The following is a 24,375-nucleotide window of genomic DNA, read 5'->3' as shown; positions in this document are numbered from 1 at the left end:
TAATTGAAATGCATTCCAGGTGACTACCTCATGAAGCTGGTTGAGAGAATGCCAAGAGTGTGCATAGCTGTCATCAAGGCACACCCTGGAATGAGTAGGTGTGTCCAAACTTTTGACCGGTACTGTATGTCTTTCATAGGCCTTCTACGATTCATAATCATTCTGTAACTATAGCAACCACTTGAAAATGTAGGTTGAGTAGGAGTTGGATATCTGGGGCAGTAGTGTTAGGTAATGTATTATGCTTTCTGCTCCTGTTGAAATAAAGCATGCTGGATGGGACTAAAGGCTTCACAGACATGTTGAATCAGAGATGGCAGTATCTAGGCTACATTACACACAGAAAAACATAAACAAGGCAATTATGTTTTCCAACGAGTTCAATAACAAACATGTTTTCATAACACAGGAATGGAAATTCAGATTGACATTTTATGGATAGCGGTATGGCTGTCCTCTATGATTGAAACCGAACAGCACATCAATTCAAGGCCCGTATGTGTGCCATAATAAGGAAATCTGAATCCACCTAGTGGTTCAGTTTGTCTCTCTGTCTATGGGACTAAAGTACACTTACACAAACCTTAGCTTACACAACCCAGGCCTGCCTGCAGTACTAGCTCAGCCCATGTTGTGTAAGAATTCAATTTCTCTGTCTGTCACCAACTATCTGTCTTCTAATAGGAGCTAAACACAGCCAATGAGCAATCTCACATTACTGCATGTGTTAGTTACATAGCACAGACCATGCCCATTACACTATTAGTATGTTGGTAACTGGGAGAGAGCGCAGACAGAGCCAAGCGGTCTGTCCGGGTGTAGGGTGAAGTCACCCCAGCCATTTCCCCCACTAATGGTTAAGGTTAGGGAAACTGATACATCTGTTGCTAGGGGAAACTTAATAAAAGAGTTGCACACTATGTAACTGCTCCCAACAATTTAATGGGTAAATCACCAAAGTTTCAGCAACAGTGCCTTCTTCAGGGTACAGGAAATTGTCTAAAAGTTGGTGATTTACCCATGAAATTGTGGGGCGCACTTACAGAGTGTTTAACTCATTTTTTCTACAGTTTACTCTGCATTAGTCAGCACCTCTACTAAATGTTTTGGGTGTGTGCCAGCTCATGCTTTTTACTAGGCTAGAGGAAACTTCCCCCCTAGAGTGTGTCTGTATGTAACTACACACTGACCTCCCCAGCCAAACAGTGACAGACTGAGGCAGCGTAGGGCGTGTCTCTGACTGGGACATTAGCTCAGATTGCTAGAAGTATATTAGCTTACACAGCAAGCTGCTACACACAAAGCTTCACGGACCTGCCCCCCTCCCTCTCTAAAAAAGACATTCAATCACATTAGCTTATGACGTGTGAACAGGGTTCAGGTTTGACCATAGGACGAGCAAGATCTCTTGAGCATTCTTGGACTACATTGTATAGTGTGGTTTAGCTCCTAAAAATATATATATTTTGTTTGTTTACACAGGGACTCACAAGGTAAGAAATACAATATGAAAAGTAGAAAACAGTGGTTTCTAGCCAGGACCCAGTTTTAAGACAACCTGAAAGAAATCAGCAGAATCCACCAGTGGCATAACAGAACCATTCTTAGATTAAAAACAGAAAAGGGTGGTAGGCCTAATTATTTATTTAATTCAACAGTCAATCCAAACCATGATAGTGAAAATTTATATTAATTATGTTACAGGACTTGGAAATTGCTTTATTAAAACTTATTTATGAAATTATGAATTTAGCAGCATTCAAACCCCAATGATATCCCAAATGTCTCAACTCAAGGAAGGTGTGTCTTCATAGTCCATGACACATCGTTTCAGTAAAGCTTTGACTTAAGAAAAATACTATAAAACTGCAGACAGCGTATGTGATCATAACTACATTAAGCATACAAAACAATTCAACCGAGACCAACAGACAATCATTGTTCTACAGAACACATTTCTATCTGAACGTTCTTCATCATTGCACCCTGCTGTAGAGACCCCAGCTCTAAATACAAAACTCAGGCAATCTCATCGATAATACTACACATGGCTGCATCCTTGTCCCATACTCTGTCTTTCTTAGCAGCACCACCCGTGCTTTTGTCCTGTTGTGGCCCAACAGCCATACAGCTAGCCCCAGACTCCTCCACGTCCATGGGTTCAGTCTTTAGCCTGGCGGCCAACCCCAACGCCCCACCACCCCTCGCCCCATCCCCTGCCCCACTCGAGCCCTCAGTCTGGGGCAGGTCGTGGGGCAGGGAGGCCAGGCACCCCTGGATCATCTCTACCACCCTCTCCAGATGTTTCTGGAACCTCTCTGCCGTCTCTAGGCGCTGTCTCTTCTGCACTTCCATCATCACCCTCAGGGTCTCTCTGGCCTGGTGCGGACGGTACTCATTGATCAGATGGTGCATATGGACAAACAACAGCTTCAGGTCCTCCAGCTTCTCCTCTCTCTTTATACTGCCAGGGCTCTTGATCAAGATGTCCAGGAGATCCAAGAAATTCACCAGGATGGACATGTTGAGCTTCTTGAGCTCCCGTTTGTGGTGGAACTGCATGGGGTGGAGCCGCTCGATGCCCTGGCTCTCCAGCGGTCTGATGATCAGGTCGTCACACTGGAACTGGTTGCCGAACATCATGTAGGTGTCTCGGATGGGAGGAGGGGGTTTGGGGGCGAGCCCCTTGCGGATGTTCTCGTCCGTGTACTCCTTGATGTACTGCATGGGAGGGGGAGGCAGGGCACTCACTTGCTGTGGTTCACCCATGGTAGAGGCCTGGATAGAGGAAAATTAGATTACAGATGTATTATAGCCTACCACATTACTTCATCATCCTACTTTAACTGATGTTATTATCCTGCTGATTAACAAAGAGGATGGCTCACCTCTCTATATAGACGGTATAATCAAATATACTTATAACTAGGATAATTCATAGCGTTTCCCCTATTAATCTGTGGTAATAGTTGCTAGCCATGTGAGAGCCCTACCTAGTAGCCGCGCATGCGCCAAGAGGGGCAACATCTAGCTTGCTAGCGTAGCTAACTTTGTAACGTTACAGTACGTAGGGCGGAGCACAGCTAGCTACGTTGTCTAAAACGAACCTTCTGGGCAAGTGGCACTAATGCGCTAGTTAGAAGCATAAGCTAACAATCTAGCTAGCTATACTCAATGACGACGTTTTATCTTTTCAGTTGATTCGGTCTCTAGCGAGCTAACGTTAGCTAGCTAACAGCCCGACGTTAGATAGCAAACATGAGAGCTTGGCAGACTTGGAAGTCATTTCACGACAAGGAATGAGACAAAGGCAACAAAAGCTTAAACATACCTTTCTATGGAGTCCTCAAGTACTGTGTTTACTATAGACTGAATTCACCACCACAATTATTGCTTTTCACAAGACATTTGTATGCGCTACGTCTGCCCCTGTCATCCCATCCCATTGGTTGGAATGTTGCTTGACATGATTTGTTGGCGGTGCGGATTGGTCAGCTTCGCGACAGTAATGCGCGATTTGATTGGTTATCGCAGACTGTGCCGCTTCATTTGATGTATGGTGGCAATTATTTAGATTTTTCAAACAGCAAATTTGTACAGTGTAACGTTTTGTAACAGAGTGGCGTAAGAGGTCAAAAGTGCGATGTTGAATCTGACATAAATGAACGTCTCATTGTAATGGTCAACATACAGGTAACTGACATAATAAAGGAAACACCAACATAAAGTGTCTTAAATGTCCAATGTAGCTGTTTATAGCTCATTATAAACTGGGTGGTTCGAGCCCTGAATGCTGATTGGCTGACAGCCTTGGTACAGCAGACCTTATGACAAAAAACATTTATTTTTACTGCTCTAATTACGTTGATAACCAGTTTATAATAGCAATAAGCCACCTCCGGGGTTTGCGTTGTGTATATGAACAGCCCTTAGCCAGTGGTATATTGGCCATATACCACACCCCCTTGTGCCTTATTGCTTAAATATCAAGTAATTTCTGGTTAACAATTAAAGACATGCCCCAGTAACTTTGGCAACTACTAAGTATTTTTTAAACCTCCTGCTTTGAGCTGGATGTGTCAATGTGTAATTCATACATGCATAAACTATGAGCAGAATTACTGTCTTACCTCAATTAGCCACGAAATCCCTAGTTTGAAAGCAACTGTTTTTCTGGAAGCTGTGGTGAGCCATTTTCCCTAAATTTTCCCCCACGTGGGCCAGCCCCCTAGCAATTCTAGTTCATCCAATGAGCTTCAGCCCCTCGCGATATGAGTGACAGCTAGCAAGAGGCACATCATGCACACACAGCAGAGCAAGAGAGAGAGCAATGGCTTGGTGCACAAAACTGCACATTTCCCTGGACCACTTTTGGCTTGTGAGTGCTACTTGCAGAACTACTGGCTAAAGAGTATACAAAAGTACCAGAGAATATCTTTAAGTACCTTACTGGGATTGTTTTCATTAAAAATTGTAATAAAATAAAATAAACAAATGCTTCTCAATTTCTCAAGCAATAATTTTGCTAGGTCTGTCTGGGAGTGGTCAATCAATCAATCAATCAATTTTATTTTATATAGCCCTTCTTACATCAGCTAATATCTCGAAGTGCTGTACAGAAACCCAGCCTAAAACCCCAAACAGCTAGTAATGCAGGTGTAGAAGCACGGTGGCTAGGAAAAACTCCCTAGAAAGGCGAAAACCTAGGAAGAAACCTAGAGAGGAACCAGGCTATGAGGGGTGGCCAGTCCTCTTCTGGCTGTGCCGGGTGGAGATTATAAGTGACATTGGTCTGAGTGAGGAGGAGGAAACTAGCTGTTAATGGCAGAGGTTTGGTACTCTCTTTCTTAATGGTCTATTAACTCATTTAAAACTCCATCCCAAAACTCCATCCCACCTAAACAGTCTGAAATTTCAGGCGGTCTCTTCAAACAGCTCTTACACTAAAAGGGCATTATCATACTTTTCACAATTTCACAGTATTATTCCAACCCCATAGTATGGAAATATATATAAAGCACAGGAAAATCTTTTTTTTTAAACTTCACTGGGCCTTTAATAGGGCATTTCCTTTATTTTGGCAGTTACATGTATATTGTTTGTATATGCAGGTAACTGCCAAAATAAAGAAAACACCAACATAAAGTGTCTTAATTGTCAGAGTGGTGTAGGTGGATGATAGGAATCAGGCGCAGGAAACCAGGAGGACGTCAACAGAACTTTACTAGTCCAAACAACAGTATACGTCGCCAACCCAACCGGGTGGCGCGAACAATTACGCACGAAAAATACACAGTGCGAGAAAATAAGGAAAAGCGCACACAGTGCGAGCTCTCGGAATAACACAACGAGAGAACAAACTCGATGAGACAGGCTGACAACAACAATCACGCATAACACCTGCCCCAAACAAACCAACTAAATAAGGAGAATAATCAAGACACAAATAAGGGACAGGTGTTATGCACAGACAAAACCAAAAGAACAAAACACATCGAACGGTGGCAGCTAGTACTCCGGAGACGACGACCGCCGAAGTCCGCCCGAACAAGGAAGAGGAGCAGCCTCGGCCGAAACCGTGACAGTACCCCCCCCTTGACGCGCGGCTCCAGCCGTGCGCCGACCCGGAGCTCGAGGACGACCCGGACGACGCGGAGCAGGGCGCGCAGGATGACCCCGATGGAAATCGGTCAGTAGGGACTGGTCTAGCACGTCCCTCCTTGGCACCCAGCACCGCTCCTCCGGACCGTACCCCTCCCACTCCACGAGATATTGAAGACCCCCCATCCGGCGTCTAGAATCCAGAATGGACCTCACGGTGTACGCCGGAGCCCCCTCGATGTCCAACGGGGGCGGAGGAGTCTCCTCAATCTCAAAGTCCTGGAGTGGACCAGCTACCACCGGCCTGAGGAGAGACACATGGAACGAGGGGTTAATATTTTTGTAGTCAACAGGTAGTTCTAACCTATAACTCACCTCGTTCAATCTCCTCAGGACTTTAAACGGCCCCACAAACCGCCGACCCAGCTTCCGGCAGGGCAGGCGGAGGGGCAGGTTTCTGGTTGAGAGCCAGACTCGATCTCCAGGTGCGTACACTGGCCCCTCACTGCGGTGTAGGTCGGCGCTCGTCTTCTGTCGACGTATGGCACGCTGCAGATGGACGTGTGCAGCGTCCCACGTCTCCTCCGAGCGCCTTACCCACTCATCCACAGCGGGGGCCTCGATCTGGCTCTCATGCCATGGTGCCAGCACCGGCTGGTACCCCAACACACACTGAAACGGGGTTAGTTGGGTGGAGGAGTGGCGAAGAGAGTTCTGCGCCATCTCCGCCCAGGGCACATATCTCGCCCACTCCTCCGGCCGGCCCTGACAGTATGACCTCAGAAACCTACCCACATCCTGGTTGACACGTTCAACCTGCCCATTACTTTCCGGGTGGTAACCCGAGGTAAGGCTTACCGACACCCCCAACCGTTCCATAAATGCCCTCCACACTCTCGAGGTGAACTGGGGGCCTCGGTCAGACACTATATCCTCGGGTACCCCGTAATGCCGGAAGACATGGGTGAACAGAGCCTCCGCGGTCTGCAGGGCAGTGGGTAGACCCGGCATGGGAAGGAGACGACAGGCCTTCGAGAACCTATCCACCACGACCAGGATGGTAGTGTTTCCCTGTGAGGGGGGAAGGTCGGTAACAAAATCCACCGAGAGGTGGGACCAGGGTCGTTGTGGAATAGGCAGGGGTTGTAACTTACCCCTGGGCAAATGTCTGGGCGCCTTACACTGGGCACACACCGAACAGGAGGAAACATAAATCCTCACATCCCTAGCTAACGTTGGCCACCAGTACTTCGTGCTAAGGCAGTGCACTGTCCGGCCGATACCCGGATGACCAGAGGAGGGAGACGTGTGAGCCCAACAAATCAGGCGATCGCGTATCTCGAGCGGAACGTACGTCCGACCCACAGGACACTGAGGAGGACTCGGGTCGGTGCGTAACGCCCGCTCGATCTCACCATCAACCTCCCACACCACCGGAGCAACCAGACAAGACTCCGGTAGTATGGGCGTGAACTCAACTGACCTCTCCTCCGCGTCATACCGCCGGGACAGAGCATCTGCCTTCCCGTTCTGGGACCCAGGGATGTATGTGATCTTAAACACAAACCGGGCCAGGAACATAGTCCAACGAGCCTGGCGAGGATTCAGTCTCCTAGCTGCCCGGATGTACTCCAGGTTACGATGGTCAGTTTGAATGAGGAAAGGGTGTTGAGCCCCCTCGAGCCAATGCCGCCACACCTTTAGGGCCTGTACCACGGCTAACAGCTCCCTGTCCCCTACGTCATAATTCCGCTCCGCCGGACTGAGCTTCTTAGAGTAGAACGCACAGGGACGGAGTTTAGGTGGAGTACCAGAACGCTGGGAAAGAACGGCCCCTATTCCGGCCTCTGACGCGTCCACCTCTACTTGGAACGGTAAAGAGGGATCCGGATGCGCCAACACCGGCGCCGAGGTAAACAGGTCCTTCAGTCTCCCAAATGCCCTGTCCGCCTCAGCTGACCACCGCAAGCGCACCGGACCCCCCTTTAACAGAGACGTTATGGGAGCTGCCACCTGTCCAAAACCCCGGATAAACCTCCGGTAGTAATTCGCAAAACCCAAGAACCGTTGCACCTCCTTCACAGTGGTTGGGGTTTGCCAATTACGCACAGCTGACACCCGGTCTACCTCCATCTTCACCCCTGACGCAGATAACTGGTAACCCAGAAAGGAGACCGACTTCTGAAAAAACAGACATTTCTCTGCCTTGACATATAGGTCATGCTCCAACAGCCTCCGCAATACTCGGCGCACCAGGGCTACATGCTCAGCACGGGTAGGACTATACACCAGAATGTCGTCGATGTACACAACCACTCCCTGTCCCTGCATGTCCCGGAAAATCTCATCAACGAAGGATTGGAAGACTGAGGGAGCATTCATCAACCCATATGGCATGACTAGATACTCGTAGTGCCCTGAAGTCGTGCTAAACGCTGTCTTCCATTCATCGCCCTTACGGATGCGCACCAAGTTATATGCGCTCCTAAGATCCAATTTTGTAAAGAACCGCGCGCCGTGCAGTGACTCCGTCATAGTCGCAATCAGAGGAAGTGGATAGCTGTACTTCACTGTGATCTGATTGAGACCGCGGTAATCAATACACGGCCGCAGACCTCCATCCTTCTTCTTCACAAAAAAGAAACTTGAGGAAACGGGTGAAACGGAGGGCCGTATGTACCCCTGTCTAAGAGACTCAGAGATGTACGTCTCCATCGATTTTTTCTCCTCTTGAGACAAGGGATACACATGGCTCCGCGGGAGAGCTGCGCCTGACTGGAGATCTATCGCACAATCCCCCCGTCTATGAGGCGGCAGCTGCGCAACCCTAGTCTTACTGAACGCCAGTGCCAAATCCTCATACTCGGGGGGAATCTGCAGTGCTGGCATTAGATTCGGACTCTCCACCGAGGTCGCCCCTATGGAAACACCCAGACACCGCCCCTCACATTGAGCAGACCACCCTTTAAGAGCTTTCTCTCGCCACCCAATAATAGGGTCATGAGTCATCAACCAGGGAAGACCCAGCACCACCGGATACGCAGGAGAGTCAATCAGATAAAGCTGAATACTCTCCTCATGACCCTCCTGCGCCATCATCTGAAGTGGTGCTGTGACCTCCCTAATCAACCCAGACCCTAACGGACGGCTATCTAGGGCATGGACGGGGAAAGGCTTATCAACAGGAAGGAGGGGAATCCCTAACTCTAAACAGAACTGGCGATCTATAAAATTCCCAGCTGCGCCTGAATCTACCAGCGCCTTATGCTGGGAACGAGGTGCAACCTGTGGGAAACAAACAGGCAAGGTTAGGTGCGCGACAGAAAGCTCTGGGTAAGCAGGGCGCCTACTCACCTGGGGGGACCCCCCAATGCTAGACCTGCCATCTCCTCCCCTGGAGGACCCGCCCCAGCACCTAGCCGCAGTGTGCCCTCCACGACCACAGTTGGTGCAAGGACCAGGCCCCCTCGGGCTCCTCCTCCTACGTTCCCTAGCGCCAGCACCTCCGAGCTCCATAGGGCTAGGCTCAGAGGTGCTGGAGAGTGGAATGGGCAGACCCCCCCCTCCGGGACGCCCACGGGTGGCGAGCAGGGTATCCAGCCGGATGGCCATGTCGACCAGCTGGTCGAACGTCAACGACGTGTCCCTGCACGCCAACTCTCGCTGGACGTCCTCCCGGAGGCTGCAGCGGAAATGGTCGATATGGGCCCGCTCATTCCACCCTGCGTCAGCCGCTAGGGTCCGGAACTCCAAGGCAAAGTCCTGTGCGCTCCTCATCCCCTGTCGGAGGTAGAACAGACGCTCCCCCGCCGCCTTCCCCTCTGGTGGATGGTCGAATACAGCACGGAAGCGGCGGGAGAACTCCGCATAGTTCGTGGTTGCGGCGTCCATTCTCCTCCACTCGGCGTTGGCCCACTCCAACGCCTTGCCGGTGAGACAGGAGATGAGGGCTGAGACGCTCTCGTGTCCCGAGGGCGCCGGGTGGACGGTGGCGAGGTAGAGCTCCACCTGCAGCAGGAACCCTTGACACCCGGCGGTGGAGCCGTCGTACGCCCTCGGGAGCGAGAGCCGAATCCCACTGGGTTCCGGAGATGTACCCGGAGGGCTGACCGCTGGAGCTGGGTCGGTGGTTGGAGGTGTGGGCACCCCGCTGGTCTCCCATCGGTGTAGGGTGGTCATCACCCTATCCAGGGCGTGACACACCTGGTTCATACGGTCCTCCTGACCACGAAGCCGTTCGTCCAGATCGGCGGTCGGCGCGGTCGCTCCTGCTGATTCCATGATGATGCGTGATTCTGTCAGAGTGGTGTAGGTGGATGATAGGAATCAGGCGCAGGAAACCAGGAGGACGTCAACAGAACTTTACTAGTCCAAACAACAGTATACGTCGCCAACCCAACCGGGTGGCGCGAACAATTACGCACGAAAAATACACAGTGCGAGAAAATAAGGAAAAGCGCACACAGTGCGAGCTCTCGGAATAACACAACGAGAGAACAAACTCGATGAGACAGGCTGACAACAACAATCACGCATAACACCTGCCCCAAACAAACCAACTAAATAAGGAGAATAATCAAGACACAAATAAGGGACAGGTGTTATGCACAGACAAAACCAAAAGAACAAAACACATCGAACGGTGGCAGCTAGTACTCCGGAGACGACGACCGCCGAAGTCCGCCCGAACAAGGAAGAGGAGCAGCCTCGGCCGAAACCGTGACATTAATAGGGTGTTGGGCCACCACGAGCCAGAACAGCTTCAATGCACCTTGGTGTAGATTCTACAAGTGTCTGGATTTTTATTGGAGGGATGCAACACCATTCTTCTACGAGAAATTCCATAATTTGGTGTTTTGTTGATGGTGGTGGAAAACGCTATCTCAGGCGCCACTCCAGAATCTCCCATAAGTGTTAAATTGGGTTGAGATCTGGTGACAGACGGCCATGGCATATGGTTTACATAGTTTTCATGCTCATCAAACCATTCAGTGACCACTCAAGCCCTGTGGATGAGGTCATTGTCATCCTATGGGGGCATGGCCTGAGGGCACATTTCTATACAGTTGAAGTTGGAAGTTTACATACACCTTAGCCAAATACATTTAAACTCAGTTTTTCACAATTCCTGACATTTAATCCTAGTAAAAAATCCCTGTCTTAGGTCAGTTAGGATCACCACTTTATTTTAAGAATGTGAAATGTCAGAATAATAGTAGAGAGAATGATTTATTTCAGCTTTTATTTCTTTCATCACATTCCCAGTGGGTCTGAAGTTTACATACACTCAATAAGTATTTGGAAGCATCGTCTTTAAATTGTTTAACTTGGGTCAAACGTTTCGGGTAGCCTTCCACAAGCTTCCCACAATAAGTTGGGTGAATTTTGGCCCATTCCTCCTGACATAGCTGGTGTAACTGAGTCAGGTTTGTAGGCCTCCTTGCTCGCACACGCTTTTTCAGTTCTGCCCACACATTTTCTATAGGATTGAGGTCAGGGCTTTGTGATGGCCACTCCAATACCTTGACTTTGTTGTCCTTAAGCCATTTTGCCACAACTTTGGAAGTATGCTTGGGGTCATTGTCCATTTGGAAGACCCATTTGCGACCAAGCTTTAACTTCCTGACTGATGTCTTGAGATGTTGCTTCAATATATCCACATAATTTTCCTTCCTCATGATGCCATCTATTTTGTGAAGTGCACCAGTCCCTCCTGCAGCAAAGCACCCCCCGTTCTTCACGGTTGGGATGGTGTTCTTCGGCTTGCAAGCAACCCCCTTTTTCCTCCAAACATAACGATGGTCATTATGGCCAAACAGTTCTATTTTTGTTTTATCAGACCAGAGGACATTTCTCCTAAAAGTACGATCTTTGTCCCCATGTGCAGTTGCAAACCGAAGTCTGGCTTTTTTATGACGGTTTTGGAGCAGTGGCTTCTTCCTTGCTGAGCGGCCTTTCAGGTTATGTCGATATAGGACTCGTTTTACTGTGGATATAGATACTTTTGTACCTGTTTCCTCCAGCATCTTCACAAGGTCCTTTGCTGTTGTTCTGGGATTGATTTGCACTTTTCGCACCAAATTACGTTCATCTCTAGGAGACAGAACGCGTCTCCTTCCTGTACGGTATGATGGCTGCGTGGTCCCATGGTGTTTATACTTGCGTACTATTGTTTGTACAGATGAACGTGGTACCTTCAGGTGTTTGGAAATTGCTCCCAAGGATGAACCAGAATTGTGGAGGTCTACAATGACTTCGCTGACTTCTTTTGATTTTCCCATGATGTCAAGCAAAGAGGCACTGAGTTTGAAGGTAGGCCTTGAAATACATCCACAGGTACACCTCCAATTGACTCAAATGATGTCAATTAGCCTATCAGAAGCTTCTAAAGCCATGACATCATTTTCTGGAATTTTCCAAGCTGTTTAAAGGCACAGTCAACTTAGTGTATGTAAACTTCTGACCCACTGGAATTGTTATACAGTGAAATATAAGTGAGATAATCTGTCTGTAAACAATTGTTGGAAAAATTACTTGTGTCATGCACAAAGTAGATGTCCTAACCAACTTGCCAAAACTATAGTTTGTTAACACGAAATTTGTGGAGTGGTTGAAAAACGAGTTTTAATGACTCCAACCTAAGTGTATGTAAACTTCCGACTTCAACTGTACATGCATGATGGAATATGAATTGCTTAATTAACTCAGGAACCACACCTGTGTGGAAGCACCTGCTTTCAATATACTTTGTATCCCTCAGTTACTCAGGTGTTTCCATTATTTTGGCAGTTATCTGCATAATAGCATTTGTTGAACTACAAATGTGTTTTAAGTGTGCGTTTAGCCTGATTTCTGGGGAGAGAGCTGCTCAGTTCCTGTGGTTCTGTGCACCCATGCAACCTGTGATGTTTTGACGTGTGTGTGTGTGTGCATCTTAGTCTGTGTGTGAGTATCTCAGAGTGTGTGAGTGTTGTTCTCTCTCTATCAGCCGTGCTCAAGGATGTGGTTTACCTACTGGATCTACACCGGAAACTCACATGACACTAACTCCCATCACTCTATTTCTTCTCTCCACTCCTCTATAGGTGTTCAGTCTAACTCTACAGCCCACCTCTCTGTCTCTCTCTCTCTCTCTGTCTCTCAATGTTAGCCAGGTGTCTGTGTTCACTATGCTCCCCAGGGTAATCTTGAAGGGGACTCTCATCAAGAAATCTCAACAAAAGCGAAGGACGTCGCCCTGTAATTACAAGGAAAGGTTCTTTGTCTTGGACACACAGGACCTGACCTATTCTGAACAGCGCCCTGGGGTATGTACAATTTGTATTGTTACATTGTGTGGGGTTTGTTTGTTTAGCAATTTCTGGCAAGAATTACATTTTATGTTGAAATTCATTTACACTTTACACATCAGCAGTCTCATTTTGAAAATCATATGTTGAGTTATTAAGAAATCTTGCTTTTACAGCATTTGACAGTTACTGTATGGGGGTTGTATTGTTTGATGTGAAAATAGAAGGTTATGAAGATGTTGATAGAAAGCTGTATTCATCTTCAGAAAAAGCCCAGCCAGAAAGGCTGCATTGAGCTCTCCAGGATCAAGTGTGTGGAGATAGTGTGCAGTGACGTCCCAATCCCCTGCAGCAACAAGTACCCATTCCAGGTAAGTCCACGTAAGACAACTCAACTTAAACTCTTCTACTGCTTCTTTCTAATGGAGGAATGCTAATTACTCACCATTGGGAACACTTTACAATGACTTTCATTTATAAGCCATGATACTGTTTTTTCAGATATGCATAAATGTCTCAACAGGTTGTCCACGACAACTGTTACCTGTACATCTTTGCCCCGGACAACGACTGTCGTCAGAGATGGGTCCGAGCTCTGAAGGAGGGTGAGCAGCAGTTATGGAAGACAAAACATTCAACGTCAGACCCATAATACAAATACCACACAGAGTCTCTCAGAGCTGAGTTTGCTCATATATACCATAATATATATACCATAAGTTTCCAAAATCAACATAATATTAAGAGTAGTATATAAACAATATATTATATGCTCTATGTCACATTTGAGTCTCCATGTCTTATGCTGTATTTAATTTCTCTCTCTTGCAATGAAGAGACCAAGTGTAATGCATTAGTCCTGAAGTACCACCCCAACTTCTGGATGGAGGGGAAGTGGAGGTGCTGTTACCAGACAGAGAAGATGGCTACAGGGTGTCAGGAGTACGACCCTATGGGATACGGCACAGGTATATTTCATTTGAAGAGTGCATTTCCCACACTCAATGTGCATAATATGCATAATTATCATGCATAATTATAATTATAATACAAATAAAAATAAAAATTATTATGTCTTACAAATAAACAATTTATAAACCCTTTGAAAAATAATTGAAAAGGGAGAGTCTCAACGTAACCCATACACATGAATGGATGTATGGAGGTAGTTTTGTGCCAACAAAAATAAGGGGTTAAATATGTGTAAAAAAATATATATATATATATTTCCTGAGCTTTCTTATTTCTCCAGGTATAGGACAGACACTTCAAAACCTTATTCCTTATGATTTATTATTTGACTGTCTTTCTTTTGCCATTTATGAATGTGTTATTCAATGAATTTTTATGGGCTATAGTAGTAAAGGCCTAATTCTATATTTTATCAAATGATTTAAACATATTTTCATTGATTCCTAAAGGAGTCCTAAAATTCAAAATCAAATAGCTAAGTTATCCATGGTATGACCTTAAAACAATTCCATATGTCAGCTTAGAATCCCCCCGCCCCCCCTCAACGGCTTAGACTTTTAAGAATTAACCAGGAAATGCTCTTCTGTAGCTTCCAAGAAGCCTCTCCCTCCAACCCCGGACCCACAGGTAAATATGCATGATAAGTCGTCTCTATATACGTCACTGTGCCTATAAACGTACAGTATGTTGCTTTGAGTCATATTCATGCTAATGATCAGTGTTTCCCTTAGCGGCGGCACTCCGACCCGGGCCAGAGGGTGGTGGTAGCACTACAGAACTACAGCCCCAATGGAGACACAGAGCTGCCACTTCACAAAGACCAGGAGTACATCCTGACTGACAGCTCCCACCATGACTGGTGGACCGTACAGGACCACAGAGGGTAAGGAGAGACGACATGGCAACCCTATTATAACCCTATGACAACCCTATGTCAACCCTATGAAAACCCTATGACAACTCTGTGACAACCCCATGACAACCCTATGTCATATGACAACCTTATGACAACACTATGACAACTCTATGTCATATGACAACCCTATGACAACCCTATGACAACCCTATGACAACTCTATGTCATATGACAACCCTATGACAACCCTATGACAACTCTATGTCATATGACAACCCTATGACAACCCTATGACAACCCTATGTCATATGACAACCTTATGACAACCCTATGACAACTCTATGAGCCAATCTGTAATACAGTTGAAGTCCGAAGTTTACATACACCTTAGCCAAATACATTTAAACTCAGCTTTTCACAATTCCTGACATTTAATCCTAGTAAAAAATCCCTGTTTTAGGTCAGTTAGGATCACCACTTTATTTTAAGAATGTGAAATGTCAGAATAATAGTAGAGATAATGATTTATTTCAGCACATTCCCAGTGGGTCAGAAGTTGACATACACTCAATTAGTATTTAGTAGCATTGCCTTTAAATTGTTTAACTTGGGTCAAACGTTTCAGGTAGCCTTCCACAAGCTTCCCACAATAAATTGGGTGAATTTTGGTCCATTCCTCCTGACAGAGCTGGTGTAACTGAGTCAGGTTTGTAGGGCTCCTTGCTCGCACACGCTTTTTCAGTTCTGCCCACACATTTTCTATAGGATTGAGGTCAGGGCTTTGTCATTTCTCCAAAATGTACGATCTTTGTCCCCATGTGTAGTTGCAAACCGAAGTCTGGCTTTTTTATGATGGTTTTGGAGCAGTGGCTTCTTCCTTGCTGAGTGGCCTTTCAGGTTATGTCGATATAGGACTCAGGCGGCAGGTAGCTTAGTGGTTAAGAGCATTGTGTCAGTAACCGAAAAGTCGCTGGTTCTAATCCCCGAGCCGACTAGGTGAAAAATCTGTCGATGTGCCCTTGAGCAAGGCACTTATCCCTAATTGCTCCTGTAAGTCGTTCTGGATAAGAGCGTCTGCTAAATGACTAAAATGTAAAATGTTTTATTGTGGATATAGATACTTTTGTACCTGTTTCCTCCAGTATCTTCACAAGGTCCTTTGCTGTTGTTCTGGGATTGATTTGCATTTTTCGCACCAAAGGAGGTTCATCTCTAGGAGACAGAACGCGTCTCCTTCCTGAGCGGTATGACGGCTGCGTGGTCCCATGGTGTTTATACTTGCGTACTATTGTTTGTACAGATGAACGTGGTACCTTCAGTCGTTTGGAAATTGCTCCCAACGATGAACCAGACTTGTGGAGGTCTACAATTATTTTTCTGAGGTCTTGGCTGATTTCTTTTGATTTTCCCATGATGTCAATCAAAGAGGCACTGAGTTTGAAGGTAGGCCTTAAAATACATCCACAGGTACACCTCCAATTGACTCAAATGATGTCAATTAGCCTATCAGAAGCTTCTAAAGCCATGACATAATTTTCTGGAATTTTCCAAGCTGTTTAAAGGCACAGTCAATTTAGTGTATGTAAACTTCTGACCCACTGGAATTGTGATACAGTGAATTATAAGTGAAATAATCTGTCTGTAAACAATTGTTGGAAAAATTACTTGTGTCATGCACAAAGTAGATGTCCTAACCAACTTGCCAAAACTATAGTTTGCTAACACGAAATTTGTGGAGTGGTTGAAAAACGAGTTTTAATGACTCCAACCTAAGTGTATGTAAACTACCGACTTCAACTGTATGTATTATTGGCTGTGTAGTTGTACACATTAGTCATCCCATTTTGTCCTTTCCTTCAATAGAAACTCAGGTTTTGTACCTTGCATATATATAGCGGAAAAATCCTGCAACAACTTCAACAGATTTGAGTGAGTCTGATTTATATCAAACATAATTCTCATGACTATTTTTATAGTACAAGATAACAATTGTACCCTGTTATTTTTATTACAGACATCTGATTGGTCTAATTCCCCTTCTTGTTTTCCAGATGGTACAACAAAGATATAACGAGAGGGAGAGCTGAGGAACTGCTGATGACAGAGGTACAACAATGCCGACCATCTTCAGTTGGACGTTAAACTCTACTACATATGCGAGAGGACAGACATTGTGGGCCTGATTCAATCAAAAATGGGAAGCAAGGTTATCAGAATTCAAACCAGACAAAACTAGAGAGAAAGCATGTTTTTGTTATCCGTAAAAAATTATAATTGTAAAAATAATGTTTTTTTTAATTGATCATGTTTGAGAATTGGGTTACCGTATTTGATTGAATACAATCCTGGATCTTTCCCCAGCAGCACGGATGCAAAAGCTGCATTTTGCAAGATGCATGTACACACACACACACACAGAGTGAAAGATGACATTTGAAACAGCGGTGCAGTTTGCTCAGGTCCAGGATTTCCTGTTGTAAATGTGTCATAATCGGTATTACAGACAAATGAGACAGTGGGAGGGTAGATTTAGGGTTGTGTAGTGTGAAGGTGGGAGGGTAGGGTTAGGGTTGTGTAGTGTGACGATGGGAGGGTAGGGTTAGGGTTGTGTAGTGTGACGGTGGGAGGGTAGATTTAGGGTTGTGTAGTGTGAAGGTGGGAGGGTAGATTTAGGGTTGTGTAGTGTGACGGTGGGAGGGTAGGGTTAGGGTTGTGTAGTGTGACGGTGGGAGGGTAGATTTAGGGTTGTGTAGTGTGACGGTGGGAGGGTAGGGTTAGGGTTGTGTAGTGTGACGGTGGTAGGGTAGGGTTAGGGTTGTGTAGTGTGACGGTGGTAGGGTAGGGTTAGGGTTGTGTAGTGTGACGGTGGGAGGGTAGGGTTAGGGTTGTGTAGTGTGACGGTGGTAGGGTAGGGTTAGGGTTGTGTAGTGTGACGGTGGTAGGGTAGGGTTAGGGTTGTGTAGTGTGACGGTGGGAGGGTAGGGTTAGGGTTGTGTCGTTTGACAATTGGAGGGTAGAATGGGTGTTGTGCATTTCAAGCTCCCGTCCTGGGGGGAGTCTCACTGTGTTATCATGTCAAGCCTTATTCCTATAATATTCCCATAAATAGAGATTGAAAATACAACATCCACGTGACTATGATATGACATACAACAAATTCAACCTAATGAACTCAACAGATGTCTTGAATTATACTGCATTTTTACTGATGATTATGATTTATCCTGCTCAAATGAAATGTTGTTTTTGCAGGGTAAAGAAGGAGCCTTTATGGTGAGAGACTCCAGGCATGCAGGCGCATACACTGTGTCTGTCTTCACTAAAGCCCCAGGGTAACTACTGCCTGTTAGGCGTTTACAATGTGTCTGTCTTCACTAAAGCTCCAGGGTAACTACTGCCTGTTAGGTGTCTACACTGTCTCGTTCTCCACTAAAGCCCCAGGGTAACTACTGCCTGTTAGGTGTCTACACTGTGTCTGTCTTCACTAAAGCCCCAGGGTAACTACTGCCTGTTAGGCGTCTACACTGTGTCTGTCTTCACTAAAGCCCCAGGGTAACTACTGCCTGTTAGGCGTCTACACTGTGTCTGTCTTCACTAAAGCCCCAGGGTAACTACTGCCTGTTAGGCGTCTACACTGTGTCTGTCTTCACTAAAGCCCCAGGATAACTACTGCCTGTTAGGCGTCTACACTGTGTCTGTCTTCACTAAAGCCCCAGGGTAACTACTGCCTGTTTCAGACATGTCACTCAGCTTCAATTACAGTCAGTTAAAGGGGCAATCTGCGATTGGTATTTGGACATCCCTAGCACTGTCTATGAATTTGAGAGTGGTTACATATCTCCCGCCCCATCCCTCAGCTTTTTATCAAAACAGTGGCAGGTTTACTGCTTTGTTATTGTTTGAACTGCATATTGCCCCTTTAAAGATTTTGCTATATCATAGTTACATGATGATGAACCACATTCAGGTCCAACGGACAGAAGAACCCGCGGGTGAAGCACTACCAGATCAGAGAGTCAGAGACAGAAGAGACGTCCAAGTTTTACCTGGCAGAGAAATACCTGTTCAGCACCATTCCTGAGCTCATCCAGTACCACCAACACAACGCTGCAGGTAATGACGTTATCACCAGCTCACTAGAGTTACGTAATACACCTGTTTACAGCCAGGCCAGTTTGACCTATTTGGATTTGTACCCAGGTTGACTGTGCACCACAAAACGGTGTTTGTTAGTCCATTGAGATAAAGCCTAGGCATCTTCAGGGGTCATGTAAGTTCCACCAGTACATGTGGATCTCCCACAGTAGAGAGAAAGATGGGAGATGAGTGTTAATGTAGTGTGAAATCAGAGGAGGCTGGTGGGAGGAGCTGTAGGAGGACGGGCTCATTGTAATGGCTGGAACGGAGTCAAACTCGTTGTTTACATGTGTTTGATGTGTTTGGTACCATTCCATTAATTCCATTCCACCCATTACAATGAGGCTGTCCTCCTATAGCTCCTCCCACCAGCCTCCTCTGTGTGAAATGGTTCTATACATTCTATTGTCCAGCTGTTCTTCCCTTAGTATAGGGTGCAATCGTTTCCTTACATCAACATTCTACAGAGGAAACTGCCTGTAAAATAAGAGTTAATGTGTTCTATTGTTGAGGCAGAATAGCCTAAATCCTCTACATTATCTAACTACCGGTATATGCAAATTTAGTTTAGTTGTTTCATCCTGACATTCACCCTGTGTGTGTGTGTGTGTGTGTTGTCCATGTGTCTGTGTGTGTCCGTGTGGGGTGTGCGTGCATTCGTGCGTGTGCGTTCTCTGCAGGTCTGATTACGCGACTGAGGCATCCCGTCTCTCAGGGTAGAGAGAGCTTTGAGAGCCCTGCGGAACTCTCAGAAGGTCAGAGGTCGACCTGCTGCTCCTGCCTCCAGGCAGCCAGCAGCCATTTTGTTTGGTTATTGATTATGGATGTTACCATAGAGATAGGTATCTGTGCTATGCTAGCGTCTGTAACAGCAGGGCTGTCTATCAGCAGTTCTCTAACTATCTCTATGGAAGTTACCTAACCGTGAATTACAAAGCTCAAACACAACTCAGATAACACACCAGGTGCTTATATGTTATAGATAAGTTACTGTGTAATAAAGATATCCTTATACGTTATTGATAAGTTACTGTGTAGTGAAGATACGCTTAAACAAAACATATGCATGATAGTGTGAATTGGCATGTGTTTTGCTATTCTAAAAGCATTAGAACTGGGATGATAGTGGTGATGTAAGGTAGATACCTGTGTGTTGAGGTAGCCAGGTGTAGCAGCCCCAGGTGTTACCAATAGGCAGGCAGCTCCACCACACCCTGAAAACCTGGCAACCACAGTGTACCATGTTGTGTTCAGGCTTAATGTATTTTCCAATAATTGTGTTAGTATGTCATTTTTACCTCTGCACTCCCTCTCCCCCTCCCCCCTCTCTCCCCCCCTCCCCTTCCCCTTCCCCTTCCCCTCTCCCCTCTCCCCCTCCCCCCTTCCTCTCCCTCCCCCCTCCCCCCTCCCTCTCCCTCTCCCTCTCCCTCTCCCTCCCCCTCCTCCCTCCCTCTCCCTTCACCCTCCCCCCTCCCTCTCCCTCCCCCCTCCCACCTCCCCCCACACCTCCCCCCTCCCTCTCCCTCCCCCCTCCCTCTCCCTCCCCCCTCCCTCCCCCCTCCCCCATCCCCCCTCCCACATCCCCCCCTCCCTCTCCCTACCCCACCCTTCAGGTCAGTGGGAGCTAGACCCGGCAGAGCTGACCCTGGGTGAGGAAGTGGGCAGCGGTCAGTTTGGCCTGGTACTCCAGGGGCGGTGGAGGGAGCTCAGGGTAGCTGTGAAGATGGTCAGGGAGGGAGCCATGTCTGAGGAGGAATTCAAAGAGGAGGCCAGGGTCATGACGTGAGTGGACTTCATAGTGGACGGAACATCTTAGAAGATACCCGAATCCCTCCATAGTGGACTATTTCTAACTAGTTTTTAGCCGTGAAATGCAAGGCTGCGTCTCAAATGACACCCTGGTCACATGCTATGTAATGAACTACTTTTGATCAGAGCGCGTGTGTGTGGTGTGTGTGTGTGTGTTGCAGGATGCTGTCCCACTGTAAGCTGGTACAGCTGTATGGTGTGTGTACCCAGCATTCTCCCATGTGTCTGGTTTTTGAGTTGATGGAGCAGGGCTGCCTGTCAGACTACCTCCGAGCCAGGAGGGGGCGTATGTCCCAGGACACACTACTGGGGATGTGTCTGGACGTCAGTGAAGGGATGGCATACCTGGAGAGCAACAACTTCATCCACAGAGACCTGGTAACCCACCCAAAGACCTGAACATATGTGTTTGTGTGCGTGTGTGTGTGCGTTCGTACATGCTTGCCTGCATGCGTGTGAGCTTGTTTAGTCACAATTTATTTTAAGTGCATTTCAGAAGTCTCAACACACTTTACAGAGAAAATGTAAATTAATTTATATAAGGAAAACACAGAACAGCTTAGAAAGGGTTGGTTTACCTCACTGGCTATAGCATCAAGGAACAGTAAGACATCTCAGCTTGGTTAAGGCCTAGATGTATTTTCAGTGATAATGGAGTGTATAGTATATAAATATATAAGTGTGTGTTTTGAACCCAACCCTCACAGGCAGCCAGAAACTGTCTGGTCTCCTACAACAACGTGGTGAAGGTGTCTGATTTTGGCATGACCAGGTGAGTTTGTGACAGACAGGTTTATGACAATTGAGGTTGTGTGTTTTCAATAAAGGCCAGAATATATGGTGATTCGGGGTGAAGACTTGAACCAGTGACCCACCCTGAGGTAACAGGGGAACTACCACCTGTGCATTAAAGGGTCAGACTTCTCGGTAGGGGTCACTGTGCATCTATACATGGAAGCTGCAGAGATGCACACAGATAACCGTGTGTCTCCTCTCCTCTCAGGTTTGTTCTCGATGACCAGTACACCAGCTCTCAAGGCTCTAAGTTCCCCATCAAGTGGTCTTCTCCTGAGGTCATCAAGTACTGCAAGTTCAGCAGCAAGTCTGACGTCTGGTCCTTTGGTGGGTTTATTCGTTTCTCTCCGAGACTGTTGTGCATTGTCAGACACTGAGCTTCTTCAACCTAGAAACCGTATACTAGATGTATGATGAATGAATGTTGAATCCTCTCCTCTCCTCCTGCCCTCCCCTCTCCTCCCCTCTCCTCCTGCCCTCCCCTCTCTTCTCCTCTGCTCCTGCCCTCCCCTCTCCTCCCCTCTCCTCTCCTCTGCTCCTGCCCTCCCCTCTCCTCCCCTTTCCTCCTGCCCTCCCCTCTCCTCCCCACTCCTCCTGCCATCTCCTCTCCTCTGCTCCTGCCCTCCCCTCTCATCCCCTCTCCTCCTGCCCTCCCCTCTCTTCTCCTCTGCTCCTGCCCTCCCCTCTCCCCCCCTCTCCTCCTGCCCTCCCCTCCCCCCCACTCCTCCTGCCCTCCCCTCTCCTCCCCTCTGCTCCTGCCCTCCCCTCTCTTCTCCTCTGCTCCTGCCATCCCCTCTCCTCCCCTCTCCTCCTGCCCTCCCCTCTCCTCCCCTCTCCTCTCCTCTGCTCCGGCCCTCCCCTCTCCTCCCCATTCCTCCTGCCCTCCCCTCTCCTCCCCACTCCTCCTGCCCTCCCCTCTCCTCTCCTCTGCTCCTGCCCTCCCCTCTCATCCCCTCTCCTCCTGCCCTCCCCTCTCCACCCCTCTCCTCTGCTCCTGCCCTGCCCTCCCCTCTCCTCCCCTCTCCTCCAGGTGTGTTTATGTGGGAGGTGTATACGGAGGGGCGTCTGCCCTATGAGAACCAGTCTAATGGTGAGGTGGTAGATGCCCTGAATGCAGGCCTGAGGCTACTGAAACCCAGACAGGCCCCAGAGGCTGTGCACCTCCTCATGGAGTGGTGCTGGAAGGAGGTGGGTGGGAATGATCTACCTGGTTCACATCTGTAGCTTACTGACTCACCTGTACTGTTAGTGTAGTGTGGGTGGGTGTGTGTGGGTGGGTGGGTATAGTGTGGGTGGGTGTGTGTGTGTGTGGGTGGGTGGGTGGGTGTGTGGGTGGGTGTGTGTGTGGGTGGGTGTAGTGTGGGTGGGTAGTTGTTGGTGGGTGTAGTGTGGGTGGGTGTAGTGTGGGTGTGTGTGTGTGTGTGTGGGTGTTTGTAGTGTGGGTGTGTGTAGTGTGGGTGTGTGTAGTGTGGGTGTGTGTTTGTGTGGGTGGGTGTAGTGTGGGTGGGTGGGTGTAGTGGGGGTGTGTGGGTGTAGTGTGAGTGGATGTGTGTGGGTGGGTGTAGTGTGGGTGGGTGGGTGTAATGTGCGTGGGTGTGTATGTGTGGGTGTAGTGTGGGTGGGTGGGTGTAATGTGGGTGGGTGTAGTGTGTGTGGGTGTAATGTGGGTGGCTGTAGTGTGTGTGTGGGTGGGTGTAATGTGGGTGGATGTAGTGTGGGTGTGATACAGTAGACCAGCGTTTCCCAAACTCAGTCCTGGGACCCCAAGGGTGCACATTTAGTTTTTTGCCCCTAGAACTATGCAGCTGATTCAAATAATCAAAGCTTGATGATGAGTTGATTATTTGAATCATTTTAATGATTCAATGATTCATTTTTTAATTATTTGAAATGTGCACCCCTTGGGGTTCCCAGGACCAAGTTTGGGAAACGCTACAGTAGACAGACTTACTTACCTGTACCTTACTGATTCAGCTTGGTAGGTTGGTTCACCTGTGCTCTTAGTGTAGCATGTGTTTTAAGCATAATGTCTTGTGATTGATCTGTCTCTTCCTATGTAGAAACCAGAGGACCGTCCATCCTTTGCTCTCCTGCTGCACGAGCTGGCCTCGCTCTCAGACCTCTGAGCCTGAACGGACAAGCTATTCATCCAAAACTGGTCTGCTAACCAGCTATCTGGGGTAAATCATGGAAGAATCATTTGCTCAACAAAACTGAAGATACTATACAGAAAAGACTTTGCTAGCTGTATTTATGTTATTTATTAATTTCCTTCAAGTTTATATTTCTTTTTTTTTTAAATAGCAAACCATATTTTTTATAAAATATTGTGTTTCATAAGCTTGCTGTTGTTTGATTTCACTGTCTGTCGCTCAAAGACTGACTGTCCATCAGGGGACACACGCAACTCCCATTATGTCATAATGTAGGCTATTCCCATCACCTCTCTACAGATATCTATGCTATATCTGTATAGCAGGCTCCTACAGTACTATGTACTAGGATCTCTGTATAGCAGGCTCCTGCAGTACTATGTACTAGGATCTCTGTATAGCAGGCTCCTGCAGTACTATGTACTAGGATCTCTGTATAGCAGGCTCCTAAAGTACTATGTACTAGGATCTCTGTATAGCAGGCTCCTGAAGTACTATGTACTAGGATCTCTGTATAGCAGGCTCCTAAAGTACTATGTGCTAGGATCTCTGTATAGCAGGCTCCTGCAGTACTATGTACTAGGATCTCTGTATAGCAGGCTCCTGCAGTACTATGTACTAGGATCTCTGTATAGCAGGCTCCTGAAGTACTATGTACTAGGATCTCTGTATAGCAGGCTCCTGAAGTACTATGTACTAGGATCTCTGTATAGCAGGCTCCTGCAGTACTATGTACTAGGATCTCTGTATAGCAGGCTCCTGA

At 47.2% G+C, this 24,375-nt stretch overlaps 2 protein-coding genes across 2 annotated transcripts; one reads left to right on the top strand and one right to left on the bottom strand.

Moving 5' to 3' along the window:
- Positions 1 to 1,629: 1,629 nt before the first annotated feature.
- On the bottom strand, positions 1,630 to 3,437 carry LOC311125083 (mediator of RNA polymerase II transcription subunit 7-like). The gene is made up of 2 exons (XM_084199159.1): positions 3,332 to 3,437; positions 1,630 to 2,778 (listed from the first exon to the last, which is right to left on the bottom strand). The coding sequence occupies exon 2, from the start codon at positions 2,767 to 2,769 to the stop codon at positions 2,020 to 2,022; it is 750 nt and encodes a 249-aa protein (XP_084055285.1). The 5' UTR covers positions 2,770 to 2,778; positions 3,332 to 3,437; the 3' UTR covers positions 1,630 to 2,019.
- A 9,281-nt stretch (positions 3,438 to 12,718) lies between these two features.
- Positions 12,719 to 23,688, top strand: LOC311125084 (tyrosine-protein kinase ITK/TSK-like). Its single transcript, XM_084199160.1, has 17 exons — positions 12,719 to 12,908; positions 13,157 to 13,261; positions 13,414 to 13,495; positions 13,727 to 13,858; positions 14,452 to 14,489; positions 14,594 to 14,745; positions 16,582 to 16,647; positions 16,770 to 16,824; positions 17,971 to 18,050; positions 18,686 to 18,831; positions 19,536 to 19,610; positions 20,469 to 20,637; positions 20,826 to 21,042; positions 21,372 to 21,436; positions 21,668 to 21,786; positions 22,490 to 22,647; positions 23,520 to 23,688. Exons 1-17 carry the CDS (start codon positions 12,771 to 12,773, stop codon positions 23,583 to 23,585), a joined length of 1,863 nt encoding a protein of 620 aa, XP_084055286.1. The 5' UTR covers positions 12,719 to 12,770; the 3' UTR covers positions 23,586 to 23,688.
- The last annotated feature ends 687 nt before the right edge of the window (positions 23,689 to 24,375 follow it).

The sequence above is a fragment of the Coregonus lavaretus genome (genome assembly GCF_964263955.1).
Source record: "Coregonus lavaretus genome assembly, contig: HAP1_SCAFFOLD_1418, whole genome shotgun sequence".
Classification (NCBI taxonomy): Eukaryota; Metazoa; Chordata; class Actinopteri; order Salmoniformes; family Salmonidae; genus Coregonus; species Coregonus lavaretus.
This window is presented reverse-complemented; position numbering and strand designations above follow the sequence as displayed.